We start from the raw sequence: 16,116 nt of genomic DNA, 5'->3' as shown, positions 1-16,116 counted from the left end.
TAGCCCAACGCAATGAACAGCCGCAGTCGTTAGTAGATCATGAAATGTACTCTTGGAAGGTCACCAGGAACTCCAGGGCAGTCTCGGGGAATCAGCAGGACGGTCAGGCCGCCGACGAGATAGACTTCCACCAATCTCCATCAGCCGTCACTGCGCCAACTCCCTCAAGCAAACACAATACCTAGCTTCCGATTGCGCCTTTACCGATAGAAGAGATGAATAATCCACGCAACTACTCGACGATAACTCCACTGATGGTCTTGATCGATCTGCCCTCCATGACGAGCACGTTAACAGCGCAGTACCGCACTTTGATGGCATTCGCGTAAAGCAATTCGCCGACTCAGATGTGCGGAAGATTTGGAGTGAGGAAAAGAATGTGCAAATCCATTGCATCACGGCCGTGGAGGCTCACGAGTAGTGCAGGCCTGTGCAACAGTGCTTACCGAATGCAGATCCAACTTGTACCGAAATTCGAATAAGAGCGGGATGTCTTGGCCTGCTGCATCCTCATCTAGCACAAGGACTGTATGCATCCGTTACTTGGGCTCACTTACGTCACCAACTAGATATGATGGCGGCGGCGTGGCGTTCGTCTCAGGCTGGATACTCAGCAGTTGGTCATCGACCATTGCTTGAATACGGCCCCCTCGGGCGGCAGTCGGCGTTAGGCGCCCACACTTGATTTCAGCATCGACCGCCGCCAAGGGCTTGGATTATGCACGATCAAGGAGAAGCTGAGCTCGAGTTGTCGTGTACGAGATTAAGCACTCCCAAGATCGTCAGAGGCCAAGACATGACAGGTGCTTGATGGTTTGGATGGACAATGGTGAAACATGACTGTTCAGTTTCCGCCCGCTTGGCAGATTACCTTACCAATGTCCAATTCTTCCGCCTCGTTCACCCAGCAGAATGGTTGTCTCCTCTGAGGTGACGTAGACGACATATGGGACTGCGGCTGGCGTCAAGCGAATTGTCTGTGCTGGGAGTGATTACTTATCTCTAGCGGGCGACGACTGAGTATACTGGATGACACGTCCTTGCGTCAATGTTGTGATGTTGACCAACACACACGTCGAGGAGTCTTATCCCTGCGAGCTGCTAGAGCCTGAACCCCGGATGAGCCAAGACGGCCGAGATCTGACCAGGTTCTCGAAACCCAGGACGGCGAGGCAGTGCATTCGCAGGCATATCTGATCGTCAGTCTTGGGACTGGCCAGTTCCAACGAGCATTATTGCCTGTCCCACTAATCACAAGCGACTATTCCCACATCTGATATCCATTCCCGCCAAGTTTGAATTTCGACTTGCTGACCATGGGCCGTCATGACCACCCATCGCCTGGTCCTTGCCGGGTCTCGCAAAGGCCCCCGGCTGTCGGTGCTCATTAGAGGAGACCCCAAGGCCAGGATATATAACGCCGTATGTTCTGGTCTTGCCTACTTCCAGCATGCCATCATCGCTACTCGCTACAGCTGATCAATAGTTCGGCACTAATAATTGCCACCCACATTCGTTTTCCATACTCATCAAAAACAAAGCATTCATCATGCGTTTCACCTTCGCCGCTGCCACTGCCGTCCTGGCCGGCCTCGCTGCCGCCGCTCCCAAGGGCTGGACCGACAACGGAAACTGCCCTGACACGGTTGGCGACTGCCTTACCGATACCCAAGCCGAAGAGATCGTCGCCGTCTACGAGACGCTCATCTCGCGTTCGGTCACAGGTGCGGAATTCAATGCCACGGCCGACAGTATCCTCGCCGACAGCTTCTTCACCATGTCCAACTCAATCAACGCCGAGATCCGCAAGCCCGTAAGTCACATATCCTTTCCAGCCCGTGCCACAGCGCACATTCCTTGGACTTAGCGGCGAGGCATAAAATGGAAAGGACCATCCAATGCTAACACGCCTACCCCTCGCAGCTCGAGGCCATGACCATCCCCTCCCCCACAGCCTTCAAGGCCGTCTTCAGCGCGCAACCCCCAACCGACGGGACCCAGACGCTCGACATGTTCCACTCGTGCGACAAGATCGCCTGGCGCTGGCTGGGCACTTCGCCCGAGGGCTTACCGGTCCGCGGCCTCACCATGATGAACATCACAGCCGATGGCAAGATCGCGGACACTTTTGTCGAGTACTTCCGTCCTGCGTTGTATAACTGCACCGCTGCGTAAAGTCCATCTTCGACTTCTGATGGGGCGGGGATGAACAGGAGGAGGGGGACTAGAGCGGCATCTGATGGACGAGGGGCATGTGCAAGGACCCATTTTCACTGGCTCAGAACTCTTTCAATTCTTCTCGTGATGAAGGGAGGGTGGCGGTAGTCGGTAGTCGCGATCCCGAATGACTAAAATGACGATGCCTGTGACGGCCATTAGCCTCAATATTATGTTGTGGTTGCCCCCGTGTCAGTGCTCTTCATGCCGTTGCACTTCTTGCGCTTTGCCTTTGCCCTGCCCTGAGCTTTAACCGACCATATATATCCAGACGCAAGCAGTCAGATACTCGACCCCGGAGATATACGCAAAGGGTCTCCTAAAGTCACGTTCCTACTCACGCTCATGTCTCTTCTACTCTACTAAACGCCAAGCAATTGCCAGGCAGTAAAAGCCTTGGCACTATTTTTGTATTGACCTGTTCCCATCAGCCTCCTCCTTTGTTTCCTTGTCTCATTGCAACTACCTCCCGGTCTCAAGTAGGCCTGAGAGACATGTCTTGACCTCAGACAACGGCAGTGAGACTCTTTCCCGCAGGGACAAAGGCATGGCCGAACCACTGCCTGGAAGACAGCCGCTAGCTGCTGGCGAATGGGACGTATATAGAGGCCATGCTTCGTGACAGCGAGCAGACTTCTCAGCACTCTACATTTCGGTTTCAATCCCAGCAGCCACTTCAAACAGACAGTCTACAGATCCTACTCGACAAGTACTAGTACAAGACCAGCAGCCAAATCAGTATGCCTCACACTCAACCCGCCCGAGCCTCCCGCAAGCTCCAGTCGCCTCCGCGCGTTGCGTCACCCCATCCTCACCACCGCAGAAGCAGCAATAGTGCCTCTAGATCCAACGAGTCGGCGACATTCCTAAGGCCTGCAACACCCTTCCTGCCGCCACCGCCGCCACCGCCCCCACCAACACTCATCGACGCCACGCTCGCGCAAGCCCACCCTCTCTCCAAGCCCACCTCAACCTCCACCTCCTCGCTAATCAGCCCGATCATCAGCCCACCATTCCGCAAACCAACGCCATCGCAAAGGCAGCAGCGCCCTTCCCTCATCCAAGTCCGCGCCCGCGCCTCCCGCCCCGCCCCTCTTCATGTGCATTACCGCCGAAGCCTTCGCCGCCGACAGTCGACTCGCAACCTGACATCCCCGCTCACGCGCTTCTCGCAGATGCTGCTCACCATCCCGGAAGAAAAAGTGGTGCACCCAATATCATCACCATCACCATCATCATTCATCGCGAACAACGCCAGCTTCAACGTCAACGGGAACGGGAACGAGAAGAACATCAAAGCATCAGCGCTGCGCCTCCCCAAGCCCGGCAACGCTCCTCTTTCCCGCCCAAGCCCGGCGCTTCGACGCACAACCACAACCCCAACCCCAAACCCCCCAAAGCCACGAATGAGCAAGGCGGCGCGAGCGATGCGTCGCCGCCTGCAAAAGGGCGTGAAGACAGCGCGGCAGAGGGCGCTGATGCTGGTGACGCGGAGACGGCGGGTGAGGGAAGCGTCGGAGCAGAAGGCGCATTTGGCGAGGGTGAGGGTGTTGGTGGGGCGGGTGGGGACGGAGGTGGTGAGGAGGGGGGGCGTGTCTTTTGGGGAGGCCTGGAGAGAGGGAGATCGGGGTGGGGCGGCGGGGCGGGGGAGATCGGAGGGGGACGAAGGGGCGTGGGTGGATGTTGAGCTTGGTGAGGTGCGGCAGAAGGGGCTGGCGGGAAGGGATGGGGGAAGGGAAAGGAAAAGGGGTGAGGGAGGGGGGTGGGAGGAGATGAGGGGGCGAGGGGTGGAGTTGATCAGAGGGTGGGCTGGGGTGGCTAAGAGGCGATGGGAGGTGTTGAGGCGCTACTTGAGCCAGGAGGTGTGGTTTCCGACCTGGTACTGCGTAATGATCCTGCTGGGGGCCGTGATCTTGTTCGTGGTGGCCTTTGGCGTGACTGTGGCGACGGCGGTGGCGATGGCAGCTCGATAGGGGAAGGGAAGGAGTCTGTGTTGTACGTGCGTTATGGGATGGAGTTTGGGTAGTGGGCGGATCTGAGATTGCAATTGACGTAGCTTGGATAGATTGTAAAGGATAGCATAATCTCTTTTGTAGCAAGTTGATGCAGGTTCTTGGGAATACAAATAAGACTTGGTCTGAGCTAGTTCTGGTGCGTGATAAAGCTGTTATTCGACTGACGCGGCTTATCTGAAGGTACGAAAGACAGCACGCCGTTCCTATGCTTCGAGGTTGGAAACCCATTTGATGACGGTGACAGTTGTGGACTGCGGTGCTGGTCGAAACATAGAGACATGTCATTGCCATGCCATACAACATTGACGAAGAACATAGCGACCTGGACACACAAGGCAGAGGACAAAGCCATTTATTGTCTATCAGTGCCAGCGACTTGGTAGGTTGTACAGGGCTGGAGGCACTTGTAGCCTAGCGACGGCGTGTGATATTTATGCCGTTGGCTGGTGATGGTAAAAATGCAGCCATTGATGCGACACAATTTCTAAGGTACTTTCTGGAAAGGTGATGGTCTTGCTTTTGAAGTTGCTATACCATGCTTGACAGGCATAGATGAACGTGTAAACAAGCATGCCAACTCGGACTCGGTAAAAAGTGATTGGCCAGCCACCCGATCCCGAGAATGAGGAGAATCCGGGGTATGTGTGGGGTTACTATCGAGACACCGGGGCATTAGCCAGGTGCTTGTTCGAGCACTGCCGAATGAGGGGTAGACAGGTGTGTAGCGAATCAAGGAGCGATCGGTTGGTATAGTAGCCGGAGGGAGGGGGCCTCGAGCTGAGGAAAGCGTTCTTATGAACACAAGCTTACCCTCATTAACCAAGTCGTTCGAGTGGGCGTTGTACCGTATCCGTGCAAAGACACCCTTGAGACTATTCACGATGGCTCCAGCGAGAGTACTCGAAGAGATTCCCTGGTCGTCTCCGGCACATCCGATCTCCATCTATGATGGACCGCCACGGAATGTCGCCGCGATCCAGGGCGTTCAGTTCGACCCATCTTTGCAGCCCAAGCATTACGAGATCGCCGGCACGGATCCGGACTCCAAAGTGCTCTTTGTTGATGTGGAGATCTTGGACTCGACGGGAAGGCTTCCATACAGGGGAGATGTATTGATTGAAGGTAGGTCCTGCTGAGCATTGTTTCCGGAAGACAGTTTCAGCTGACGGAGACAGGCAAGCGATATACGGCAGTGGGCAAGGTCGAGAACAAAGACGCCTTGATGAGAGACCCGAGCGTTCGAGTGTTTCATGGCCGTGGCAGGACGCTGATGAGTGGGCTGGGCGATGCGCATACCCATTGCAGCTGGAACGGGGGCGACCTGAATGCACTGGGAGACCTTGGGGTCGAGGAACACACCTTACTGACGGCCCGATCAGCACGAACGTATATAGACAGCGGATACACCATGTGTTTCGGTGCAGCATCTGCGAAGGAGCGCCTAGACATCGTCATCAGAGATGCCATCAATGCTGGAGACATCCCGGGGCCACGGTATCTCGCCAACGGGAAAGAGATGGCGCGGCGCGAGGGGGAGCTGGTGGCAAGCATCACGGCCTTTGCCGATGGTCCCGAAGAGATGCGTGAGGTTATTGATCACCACATCAAGCTGGGTGTTGATCAGATCAAATTGTCCATGTCTGGAGAAGAGGTTGGTCCCGTGCCAGCAGAGGCACAATTCCAAACTGACCTTGCAGATATGCGAGATTCGCTCCGCACAGGACTGCTACTTCACGGACGCGGAGACTGCTGCTTGCGTCGATGAAGCACACAAACAAGGCAAGAGGCTCTGCGCCCATGCTCGGGCCCGAGACAGCGTCAAGATGTGCGTCAAGCACGGCGTGGACGTCATCTACCACGCCTCGTATATCGATGAGGTTTGTACGGCCACTAACCCATGATTGTCACTGACGCAGTCGTAGGAAGGAATGGACATGCTGGAGCAGGCCAAGACCAAACATATCGTCGCGCCGGGCATCAACTGGCTGGTTGCTACCCTGCATGATGCTGAAGCTGTAGGACCTCAGAGTTGATACAAGCTCCAATACTGATTTCAACAGTTCGGATACACACACGAGAAAGCCGAACAGGTCGGATACAAGAAAGAACTCGAGACAGCGATCCGAGGCCTGCGCGAGATGCATCGACGTGGAATCGTGGTGCTCCCAGGAGGGTAAGTGACGTCCATTTCCCCTGGCTATGGCAGACTGCTAATTCCGAACAGCGATTACGGCTTCGCATGGACACCTGTACGTGGCACAACATCCCCATTGCTCTAGCTCCCTCATCTGACCACAGCACGCAATAGCACGGCACATACGCGCGAGACCTCGCCCACTTCAAAGACCTGATCGGCTTCACCGCGCACGAAAGCATCATCGCCGCCACGTACGGGGTGGCCAAGTTAATGATGCGGGAAAACGAGATGGGCCAGGTCAAGGTTGGCAACTATGCTGATTGCGTTCTGATCGATGGGAACCCATTGAAGGAGATCGAGGTGTTGCAAGATCACGACCGGATGAATATCATCATGATCAATGGCCGCGTCCATAAAGCAGGGAGGAAAGAGTACCTGGCACCGCCGGTCGCGGGCTCGGACGGCGACGCGAGTGCGATCGTGCCAGATTTGAAGGATTTGAGTGTCAATGGGAAGCCGAATGGCAGACCCCAGGAGAGGAGAGATTCGGGGATTGCATGAAAAGTTTGGCATGTCTTTTGGTCAAGGAGATTTCGAGTGCCCAGTCTCGTCTGTTTCAAAGACACGTTCACTGTATATTGAGCTTTGCTTTTGCCAGATGAGCGAGGGTTAAGATGCCAATAACTCGTATCTATGAGCTCCCCTAATGCACAATATTTTCAAAGTGTAAAGTCCTTGTCAGGCCTTGAAACGCTCGACCACTTTCGGTAGCACGTCTTCACAGGCCCAGCTTGCTCGGAAAGCCTTCTCACCCATGTTGCCTATCCTATCCCATTCGTCTCGACTCTCAGGCGTGAAGAAAGCCTCTTCCTTCCGCACGCCACCCAGATTGAGTATACCGATGGGGATGCCTCGGTCGAATGCTTGCTTAGCTAACCTGAAGGCTGAATACGTCGCCAAAGAGCTACCAATGACCAACAGCCGATCAGCAGAGTTGATGGCGTCTTCTGCAGCCATCTTGACGTTCGAGGGAATCGACTCGCCAAACATGATGACATTAGGCTTCAAGATACCTGCATTGGATCTTTCACTCCATGCGCCGTCATCGTCGGCCACCACCCTACCTTTGCTCCCATCTGGCAGTATCGGCGGAGTTTTGAGACATTTTGGGCACGGTGGATAGCGGAAGGTGGTGTATGGCGCGCCGGGGACATCGGCATCACCATCGGGGTTGGTACGATAGCCCAGCTTCTCCCTCCGCTTGGGATCCTCGGTGGACAGGGCGCCGCTAGCCAGTAGGGATGCCAGGAAAGTCTTCCATGCGGGATTCAGTGCGGCCAGAGATTCCTGAAACTGATCTCGAGGGTGTAGCGTTCCGCACGACAGGCAGAGAAGAGCACGCAGATATCCGTGAAGTTCAATAGTCGGTAGGTCTGGATGCGCCTTTGGGTGGAAGCTGTCCACGTTCTGAGTGATGCAAGACGACAGCAGGCCCAAAGAGTGCAAGGAAGCAACGGCGCGGTGGGACAAGTTGGGCTTCGAACTCAGCAGGGACGGATAACCCAAGAATGATCGAGCCCAGTAGCGTTTCCGCCACGAATGAGAGGACAAGAATTCATGGTAGTATACAGGCCGATAGCTCGGATTGGAGGTATATGTGCCATCTTTTCCACGGTAGTCTGCCAGACCCGACGCGACAGAGATGCCTGCGCCTGTTAGGAGGGCGGTCTTTGGAGGTACATCGTGCCTGGGTGGGCGGAGAAAGTTGCTGAGGGCGTCGATGACGCCATGCACAGTAGAGGCTGTGGCGGGCACAATCAGTGGTGGAGGAAGAACCCCGGTGTAGGGTATCCTCATAAGAGGTCTGGACATCTAGACATAGCTGACGAAGGCGAGGGCGAGGAAATTGAGCAATACATAAAAGGTTCGTCGAGTTCGATGATGTTCGATGATGTAGTTGCGGGCAGCCGTAGCAGATCCCTTACTCACGACTCCAATCTGGCCAACCTCATCTCTACTTTTGAATCCGACCTGTCTGCATCGCTATGTTAATCAACCGAAGATAGCATGTTGGCAGTTGTGGCAATGGCACACCAACCCTGCATGTACCGCAATCCCTGCCATTGTGCGCACAGTCTGGAAGGTCATGGAGGCGTCCAGCATCATGGTAACGTATCTGCCTGAATATTCTTGTGCAGAAGTCTTTGCTGTCTTTGTTGAAACCAAAGAGCTCCATCCTTGTGCCCGCAAAGTAGACAGCAGGCCACTAACTCCTGCCCGCCCCACTTGGTAGGGATGTGGAAGTATCAGCCCTCTGAAATCTGCGTCCTGCTCGACGGTATGGTTTCTTCCAATCTTTGCGCTGTCCGCAAGGATATCAATCAAAGCTGTGTCGTACCGAGGGCGCGAAACCGCTCTTGTTGCCCTGCACCAACCGGCCGCCGCTTTTTGACTGAATGCAAATTCAGTTCTGCAAGTGTACCTTGGTCTCGAGGATGCTTGGCAGCAGCTCGAGATATATGTTTATACAAGTTCGATGCGCAGAAGAAGCCGAAGCCGACAGCAACAAACAGATATCACAACGGCAAGTCGAACTCAGGTTAGCCGTCGCACCAATATTCATTGGGTCAGACGGTCAAGCCGCCTGGGAAATGATGGTCATGAGGGCGTCAGACGCGTCGTGCAGTGCGACGGGTGCTTCACTTGCGGTACAAGGCACACTTGTCTTCTCCGCCTTTTGTCACTGCGTCTGCAGAGCCCCAGCCTGGCTATTCACTCGGCCACTTTGCCGCTGCCTGCCATCTTTGTTGTACGTCCATCTGGAATCTTGCAACACAGCTTTTGTGTCCACGTCAAACACTACCAACCATGTCGCATAGCTACGCCACTGCACAACTGGGTTGCAGCCAAAATAGCACAGAGAGCAGAGATCAACAGGCCGAGTCAAGTTCCACCTATTCTCCGGAGCCACATAATCTTTCAGGCAGAACAGTCATGGCCAACACGTCCGACATACCAAGCAAGCCACTGAATAGTGCCTCGGAAATTACCTTCGACGCCGGTGTCATCAAGGACGAAATGCGCACCAGTACAGAATCACCCAAGCTCGACATCATGATCTACCATTTTGACGCCGCAAGGGGTGGGTTCGAAGCCGGTCGCTGTCTCCCGTTCGACAGCCACGATGTCGTAAACATCTACAGTTTCCAACGCGTATTAATTGACATGACACGTACGCGATACAGCATGGTGAAGGCTGTGATCGCTAAGGAGGGGGATAAGGGCACTGAATACAGGGTGGCTGATGCAGCCCGTTTCGCAGTGCTTTTCCGCAAAACAGAGAAGAAAGCTAAGAAGTCTAGGACCTCCAGAAGCTTGATTGGCGTCATTCACAAAGTTGGCGAAGGATCCAAGTTTCTAGACACCATCAAATACGAAGGGCTACCTCTGCTGGATCGCGCGGATTAAGCCACTGCAACTGATTTGCTACGTGGCCTGAGGATGCGGTTCCAGGCGGCACGCAGATGCACCATGCGCAGTTCATAACGAAGTCTGGTCCAAGGAGGCACAAGTTCGACCTAGCAAAATGTCCGAACTGTATGCGCAAGCAGCGAGACCCAAACCAAGTCTAGAGCAACCAAACTGGCGACTCTCCCATCGATGGTTTTTCATCCTTGCCTTCCACTGCGTAGAGCGGGTAGTATTTGCGCTGCCATATGCCTATTGCAAAGTCCATGAATCCGACCCCGCAGCGGTCTTGATCATTTATGCCCGTAACCAATTCACTACAGCCAATATAAGCTCTGGAGCTCGTTGTCCCATTTAAAACACTACACTCGTGGTCCAGGGGGCCAGCCTTGCGCCTGGCAGGACGAGGCTCCGGTCTTGGCTATCTGCAGGGCCTGTGACTCGCGTGAAAGTGAATCTGCCTAAGTGGTGGAGCCCCCGGATTCCCGAGCCCGTCCTTGAAGGCGTAAGGGACACAGTCAACACTCTAGATTCAAGCACACGCGGTTGCTCACGCCTTCCATCCTGCTCGTTTTGCGAACATAGGACGAAATACTCTCGCAGGGCGCAGCCTCTCCAGCCACAGGGACCCCTTCCGCATCCCTTCCGCCATCAAGGCATCACGCTCCTTCGGACGAAGCCATCCAAGCCTTCCACCGTACTATACAGTAGCCTCGCTCGCTTTCAGCTTGAAATCAGGATTCTGTTGGATGACATGACGGAATAAGGATATCAGTTACGACACTTCTACATCTTGCATCATGCGCTGGTCGCACTGGGCAGGCCTGCTGCTCGGCGTTCAGCAAGCATGTGCGCAGATTCCACATCGAGATTACAACGCCAACGACTACTTCGCCCTACATCTAGAAGACAGTCTATCGCCATCACAAGTCGCCCATAGGCTAGGTGTGAAATACGAAGGTCCTATTGGCGAACTACCCGACCACTACACCTTCTCAACTCCGAAGGGGTCGAGTGAGGATGTGGACATAACATTGACAGAGCTACGGCGTCGGAGGCGGAAAAGATCAGAGGCAAACATTGCAGTTGACGACATCTTACGAAAGCGTACTGAAGGGCTCGAAGGAGTTCGATGGTCGCAGAAACAAGAGCAGCGCAAGCGACTTGTGAAGAGACCTCCACCTCCCGTGGTGCAGGAAAGACAGGAGTCCGCAGATGGCCAGGGCAAAGACCAGAGCCTCGAGCAGCAAGAAGCCATACAACACTTGGACCAGGTGGCAAACGAGCTGCAAATCCTAGATCCTATCTTTAAAGAGCAGTGGCATCTTTTCAACCCTCTCCAGCTGGGTCACGATTTGAACGTGACTGGCATCTGGAAGGAGGGCATTACCGGGCAAGGTGTCATCTCCGCCATCATTGATGACGGTCTTGATATGTACAGCGATGATCTGAAGGACAATTACTACGCCGCCGGCTCCTACGATTTCAACGATCCAGGCCCCGAGCCGAAACCCCGACTATTCGATGACAAGCACGGCACAAGGTGCGCTGGTGAGATTGCCGCAGTCAGAAACAACGTTTGTGGTGTAGGAATGGCTTATGACAGCAAAGTGGCTGGTATTCGCATTCTGTCCAAGCCTATTAGTGACGAAGACGAAGCCCTTGCCATCAATTATCATTATCAGGAGAACCACATCTATTCTTGCTCTTGGGGACCGCCGGATGACGGCAAGACGATGGAAGGTCCAGGAATCCTTATTCAGAAAGCCATGGTCCAGGGAATCCAGAAGGGTCGCGATGGTCTTGGCTCTGTATTCGTCTTCGCCGCCGGCAATGGCGCGAACAACGACGACAACTGCAATTTTGATGGCTACACAAACAGCATCTACAGTATTACGGTCGGAGCCATCGATCGAGCCGGCGACCATCCGTACTATTCCGAATCTTGCTCGGCTCAACTGGTCGTCACCTACAGCTCCGGACATAATGATGCCATTCACACCACTGATGTCGGAAAGGACAAGTGTAACACTGGCCATGGAGGCACATCAGCAGCAGGACCTTTGGTAGTCGGCACAGTTGCTCTTGCGTTGAGTGTTCGACCGGATCTGACCTGGCGCGACTTGCAGTGGCTCTGTGTCCTGACTGCTATTCCAATCCACGAGGCGGATGGCGAGTGGCAAGATACAGCCATCGGTAAGAAATTTAGCCATATGTATGGGTACGGCAAGGTTGATGCATATCAATTTGTGCAAGCGGCCAAAGATTTCCAGAGCGTAAAACCACAAGCTTGGTGGCATTCGCCGTGGATCGGCGTACAGCATGCAATCCCGGAGGGCGATGTTGGCCTTGCTGCGTCCTTCGATGTGACTCAGGACATGCTGACGAAAGCCAACCTCGAACGGTTGGAGCATGTGACGGTGACCATGAATGTCAAACACACCAGGAGGGGCGATCTTAGCGTAGAGCTGCGCAGCCCAGAGGGTATCGTTAGCCATCTTGCCACTGCCCGCCGTAATGACGCTGCACAAGAAGGCTACGTCGATTGGACCTTCATGTCTGTCGTGCATTGGTAAAGATTCATATCTTTCATTTCGAGGTCACGCTAATGTTCTTTCCAGGGGCGAGAAAGGCGTGGGTACGTGGACCATTATCGCCAAAGACACGAATCTGAATGAGCATAATGGCACATTCATCGACTGGCGACTCAATCTTTGGGGTGAAGCCATCGATGCATCGATCCAAGAGCTTCATCCTATGCCCGACGAGCACGATGATGACCACGAAACTGCACCAGCAGATATCAGTACCACCAGCATCTCCGCTGATCCCGGCTCGCATTCGACACCACCCCCGGGCAACCCTACCGATCACATCGACCGTCCCAGCAAACCCAAGCCTAGCGATGGACCTTCCGCCTCTCCCACATCCACCTCCCCATCCGAGGCTGATACAACCGCCTCTTCCTCCCCCTCACCCACACACACTTCATCATCTTCTTTCCTGCCCTCCTTCTTCCCCACGTTCGGTGTCTCCAAGAAGACACAAATCTGGATCTACGGCTCTCTCGGCCTGATAATCGTCTTCTGTGCTGGCCTCGGCGCCTACTTCCTTGTCCAGCGACGCAAGCGCCTCAACAGCACGCGCGATGGCTACGAGTTTGAGATGGTCAACACCGAGGACGACGAAGATGCCAGGCGCGGACTCAAACGGCCCAGGCGTGGCGGCGATCTGTACAACGCATTTGCAGCAGACAGTGATGAGGACTTGTACTCGGCCGATGAGGAGGAGAGCGGTGATGAGAGGTATGAAGATACGCCGAGTGGGAGCAGCGGTGGGAGCGGAACCGGCGGTAGTGGGGGCGCGGGCGCGGGGAGAGGGGTCAATGAGAAGGGCAATGGGACGTAGGGGCCCCAAAACCTGCATCGGACTGGTTGATGTCCGGATAGTAAAAGTAAACACTGCATTGCGTGGCGCTGTTTCTTGGTCTTGCTATCTACATAGGTCTAGACAATACGGCTTCACCCTGCCGCAAGATATCCTCATCGGTCTCTGTTCACACCACATCGCACACTTCATGGTCTACCATCCCCCCACCATTCCCCCCTCCGCTTCTCATGCGCCCGTCCCTCATCGGACAGGAATAACGCGAACATTCCATTCTACCAGGGGCAGGCAAGATGAGGTGCATCAATCTCAAGAAACCCAAAGCCGAGCAAACTACCCAGGCGACTCTACAGGTAGTCCGGCCATAGGGCTCAATCACCACTCTTCTCCTTCTTCTCCTCGACCCTTTGCCGCCCACCAATCCTGCACGATCATCTCCGCCGCCTTCTCTCCCACCGCATACGCCACCATCTGCGTATGCGCCCCGCTCAGCCTCGGCATGACGCTCACGTCCGCGACGCGCAGGCCTGTCACGCCCAGCACACGCAGGCGGGGGTCCACGACCACGCCCTCACCCTCGCCCTCTTCCGCTTCTGCCGCTTCTGCCGGGGTGGTGGCATTGCCCATACGGCACGTGCCCGCTGGGTGGTGGCCCGTGGCGCTGTATTCACGGACGTAGGCGATCCACTCCTCTCGTTCCTGCGTGCTATCCTCGGGCTGCTGGGTGCCGCTGGCGCTCAAGTTCGCGAAGCGCTCCGGCAGGACGGGTCGCAGGAGGCCGGAAAGATGTGGAGCTAGGGCGGCGGAGTGCGTGGCGACGCGGTGGGCGAGGCGGGCGCCTTCGGCGAGGGCGAGGGCGTCGAGGGGGTGGGAGAGGTAGGCCGGGTCGATTAGCGGTGGATCGTGGGGGGAGGGGCTGCGGAGCGTGACGGTGCCGTGGGATTGTTGGGCAAAGAGGAGGGTCATCATCTCGAAGGCGTGGCGGGCGGGGTTGGTGGGGGTGGGGAACATGATGTGGTGTTGGCCGTGGATGTGGCCGCTGTAGAGCTCGGTGTGCATGAGCTCGATGTGAGGTTGCGTGGGGAGGCGGCCTGTGGGGTCGCGGGGAGGAGTGGCAGCGGTGGTGTTGTCATGCTTGGGTGCGTTGGCCCAGAGTGGTGAGGATCCAAGTTGTTCATCGAGGCGGGCGAATGCGAATACTCCGAACGGAAAGGCGGAGAAGACACCAGATTTGTCGGCGGCGTAGCTGGCGAGAGAGGCTTGGGCGCCGCCGGGATGGTAGAGGTGCGCGTCATTGGTAAGGTTTGGTGTTGTAACTTCGTATGGGACGAAGGCCACGAGATGGTCTTGCAGGTTCTTGCCGACGCCGGGGAGGTCTACACGGCAGGTTATGCTGTGCGCATCAAGCTCGCAGGCGGGCCCAATACCCGAACGCAAGAGAATCGTGGGAGAACAGTATGCACCTGGATGGTCAGTGAAAACGGAATGTGAGTGGGAATGCATGAGATATGTGAGAGCGAGGAAATACCTGCAGAGATGATAACTTCGTGACGAGCTTTGATTGTGGCTGAAGTTCCAGACGTATTCACTACTGCCACGCCAGTTGCGGTAAGTTTTCCTGAGCGTTCCTCGACGATTACTTTGTCAACAATAGCGCTTGTCATGATGTCAACTCTGTCTTGGTGCCTCCGGAGGTAATCTGCAGCGAAAGTGCGGACTCCTTGATGAACTGTGCGAGGCACATGGCCACACCCCTGGGCGGACTCGCCAGTCGTGAACATGTCGTCGATCTGGGGCATGCCTTGTTCTTGCATGGCCTCGAGGATCAAGTGAGAGATGGGAGCGCCGTCGTGAGGCTCCGTATGCAGCGGCCCGTCTACCCCGTGTTCGTCATTGGCCGCCTTGAACCACTCCTTGCCATGGAAGGATTCTGCCTTCTTCATCGCTTGGAAGACATCCTCCCCTTTCCACCCTGGGATCCTCCATTCGTCGTAGTCGTCCTTGCATCCCCGGATGCAGAGCGTTCCGTTGAAGCCGCTAGAGTACTCAGCGTCTGACGTGCCGGCAGTTCCGCTTGGGATGTAGATTTACCTGCTCCCCCCGAGGAATTTGCCCCTCGCGAGGTTGATGACTCGGTTGTTGAGGCGCTTCTGTGGGACTGTCTCGAAGTTCCAATCCAGATCACCTCCCATTGCCTCGAAGAGTCCTCCGACCCTTGAGACGAGCTCGAGGTCCTTGGAGTCTGGTCCGCCTTCGATGACGAGGATTGAGGGGCCATTGGGAGGAAAGGACTCAGCAAGACGGGCGGCTATGACACAGCCTGAAGTTCCACCTCCGCTGCAATGAAGGTAAGTGTGTTGATAGTGAGAAAGAGACTGGGCTGTCGCTGTGTCGCAGTCGATATGGACGGCATCGTTGTCGGGAAACTCACCAGATAACATAGTCATACGCGAGGCCGTCGCTGGCGCCCTGGAGGGCTCGTGCTGGTGACATCGTGGCGATAAGCTGCTCCACGGATTAAGAGGCCGGTGATGCGTGGTATTTGGGTTCTGTTGTTTACACAATGACTTCCAAGCAGGAAGTACTCTTGAAGGAACGTGAGGCTCATGAGAGGCCGAGCAAGCGACCCAATCATGGCTTGCAGCAAAATAAGCCACGGCCTAGCTGGACGTTCCCCTGATCTATGGCGTCGTCACGTAGGAGCAAGCTGTATACTTAAATAGCTTCCAACGATAGCTCTGATTGTTGAAAGCCAGGCTGTAGCAGGCAAAAGTGGACTGCGACGAGAGCGAGATGTCTCGGGGTATAGCAGGATGCAAGATATGTCAGGATGTCATTTGAACTGAACAGTTTACAGCAAGGCCAAATGCGTTCGTAAAAGGCGTCATTTGA

The 16,116-nt window shown here is 55.3% G+C and overlaps 6 protein-coding genes across 6 annotated transcripts; 4 read left to right on the top strand and 2 right to left on the bottom strand.

Annotated features, from left to right (window-relative positions):
- Positions 1–1,549: 1,549 nt before the first annotated feature.
- On the top strand, positions 1,550–2,175 carry HMPREF1541_10600 (uncharacterized protein; the record flags this gene model as incomplete). Its single annotated transcript, XM_008715270.1, has 2 exons — positions 1,550–1,813; positions 1,924–2,175. The coding sequence occupies 2 exons, from the start codon at positions 1,550–1,552 to the stop codon at positions 2,173–2,175; spliced, it is 516 nt and encodes a 171-aa protein (XP_008713492.1).
- A 2,938-nt stretch (positions 2,176–5,113) lies between these two features.
- Positions 5,114–6,930, top strand: HMPREF1541_10599 (uncharacterized protein; the record flags this gene model as incomplete). The annotated part of the gene is made up of 7 exons (XM_008715269.1): positions 5,114–5,354; positions 5,408–5,883; positions 5,930–6,109; positions 6,155–6,247; positions 6,293–6,405; positions 6,457–6,481; positions 6,541–6,930. 7 exons carry the CDS (start codon positions 5,114–5,116, stop codon positions 6,928–6,930), a joined length of 1,518 nt encoding a protein of 505 aa, XP_008713491.1.
- Positions 6,931–7,107: 177 nt separating this feature from the next.
- HMPREF1541_10598 (uncharacterized protein) lies at positions 7,108–8,241 on the bottom strand (the record flags this gene model as incomplete). The annotated part of the gene is made up of 1 exon (XM_008715268.1): positions 7,108–8,241. One exon carries the CDS (start codon positions 8,239–8,241, stop codon positions 7,108–7,110), a length of 1,134 nt encoding a protein of 377 aa, XP_008713490.1.
- A 1,122-nt stretch (positions 8,242–9,363) lies between these two features.
- On the top strand, positions 9,364–9,837 carry HMPREF1541_10597 (uncharacterized protein; the record flags this gene model as incomplete). The annotated part of the gene is made up of 1 exon (XM_008715267.1): positions 9,364–9,837. The coding sequence occupies one exon, from the start codon at positions 9,364–9,366 to the stop codon at positions 9,835–9,837; it is 474 nt and encodes a 157-aa protein (XP_008713489.1).
- An 800-nt stretch (positions 9,838–10,637) lies between these two features.
- On the top strand, positions 10,638–13,245 carry HMPREF1541_10596 (uncharacterized protein; the record flags this gene model as incomplete). Its single annotated transcript, XM_008715266.1, has 2 exons — positions 10,638–12,409; positions 12,459–13,245. The coding sequence occupies 2 exons, from the start codon at positions 10,638–10,640 to the stop codon at positions 13,243–13,245; spliced, it is 2,559 nt and encodes an 852-aa protein (XP_008713488.1).
- Positions 13,246–13,599: 354 nt separating this feature from the next.
- On the bottom strand, positions 13,600–15,717 carry HMPREF1541_10595 (uncharacterized protein; the record flags this gene model as incomplete). Its single annotated transcript, XM_008715265.1, has 4 exons — positions 13,600–14,687; positions 14,753–15,261; positions 15,316–15,561; positions 15,656–15,717. The coding sequence occupies 4 exons, from the start codon at positions 15,715–15,717 to the stop codon at positions 13,600–13,602; spliced, it is 1,905 nt and encodes a 634-aa protein (XP_008713487.1).
- Positions 15,718–16,116: the final 399 nt, after the last annotated feature.

Source organism: Cyphellophora europaea, assembly GCF_000365145.1.
Source record: "Cyphellophora europaea CBS 101466 unplaced genomic scaffold supercont1.13, whole genome shotgun sequence".
NCBI classification, from domain to species: domain Eukaryota; kingdom Fungi; phylum Ascomycota; class Eurotiomycetes; order Chaetothyriales; family Cyphellophoraceae; genus Cyphellophora; species Cyphellophora europaea.
Note: the sequence above shows the minus strand (reverse complement) of the source record. Positions and strands in the feature narration are given on the sequence as shown.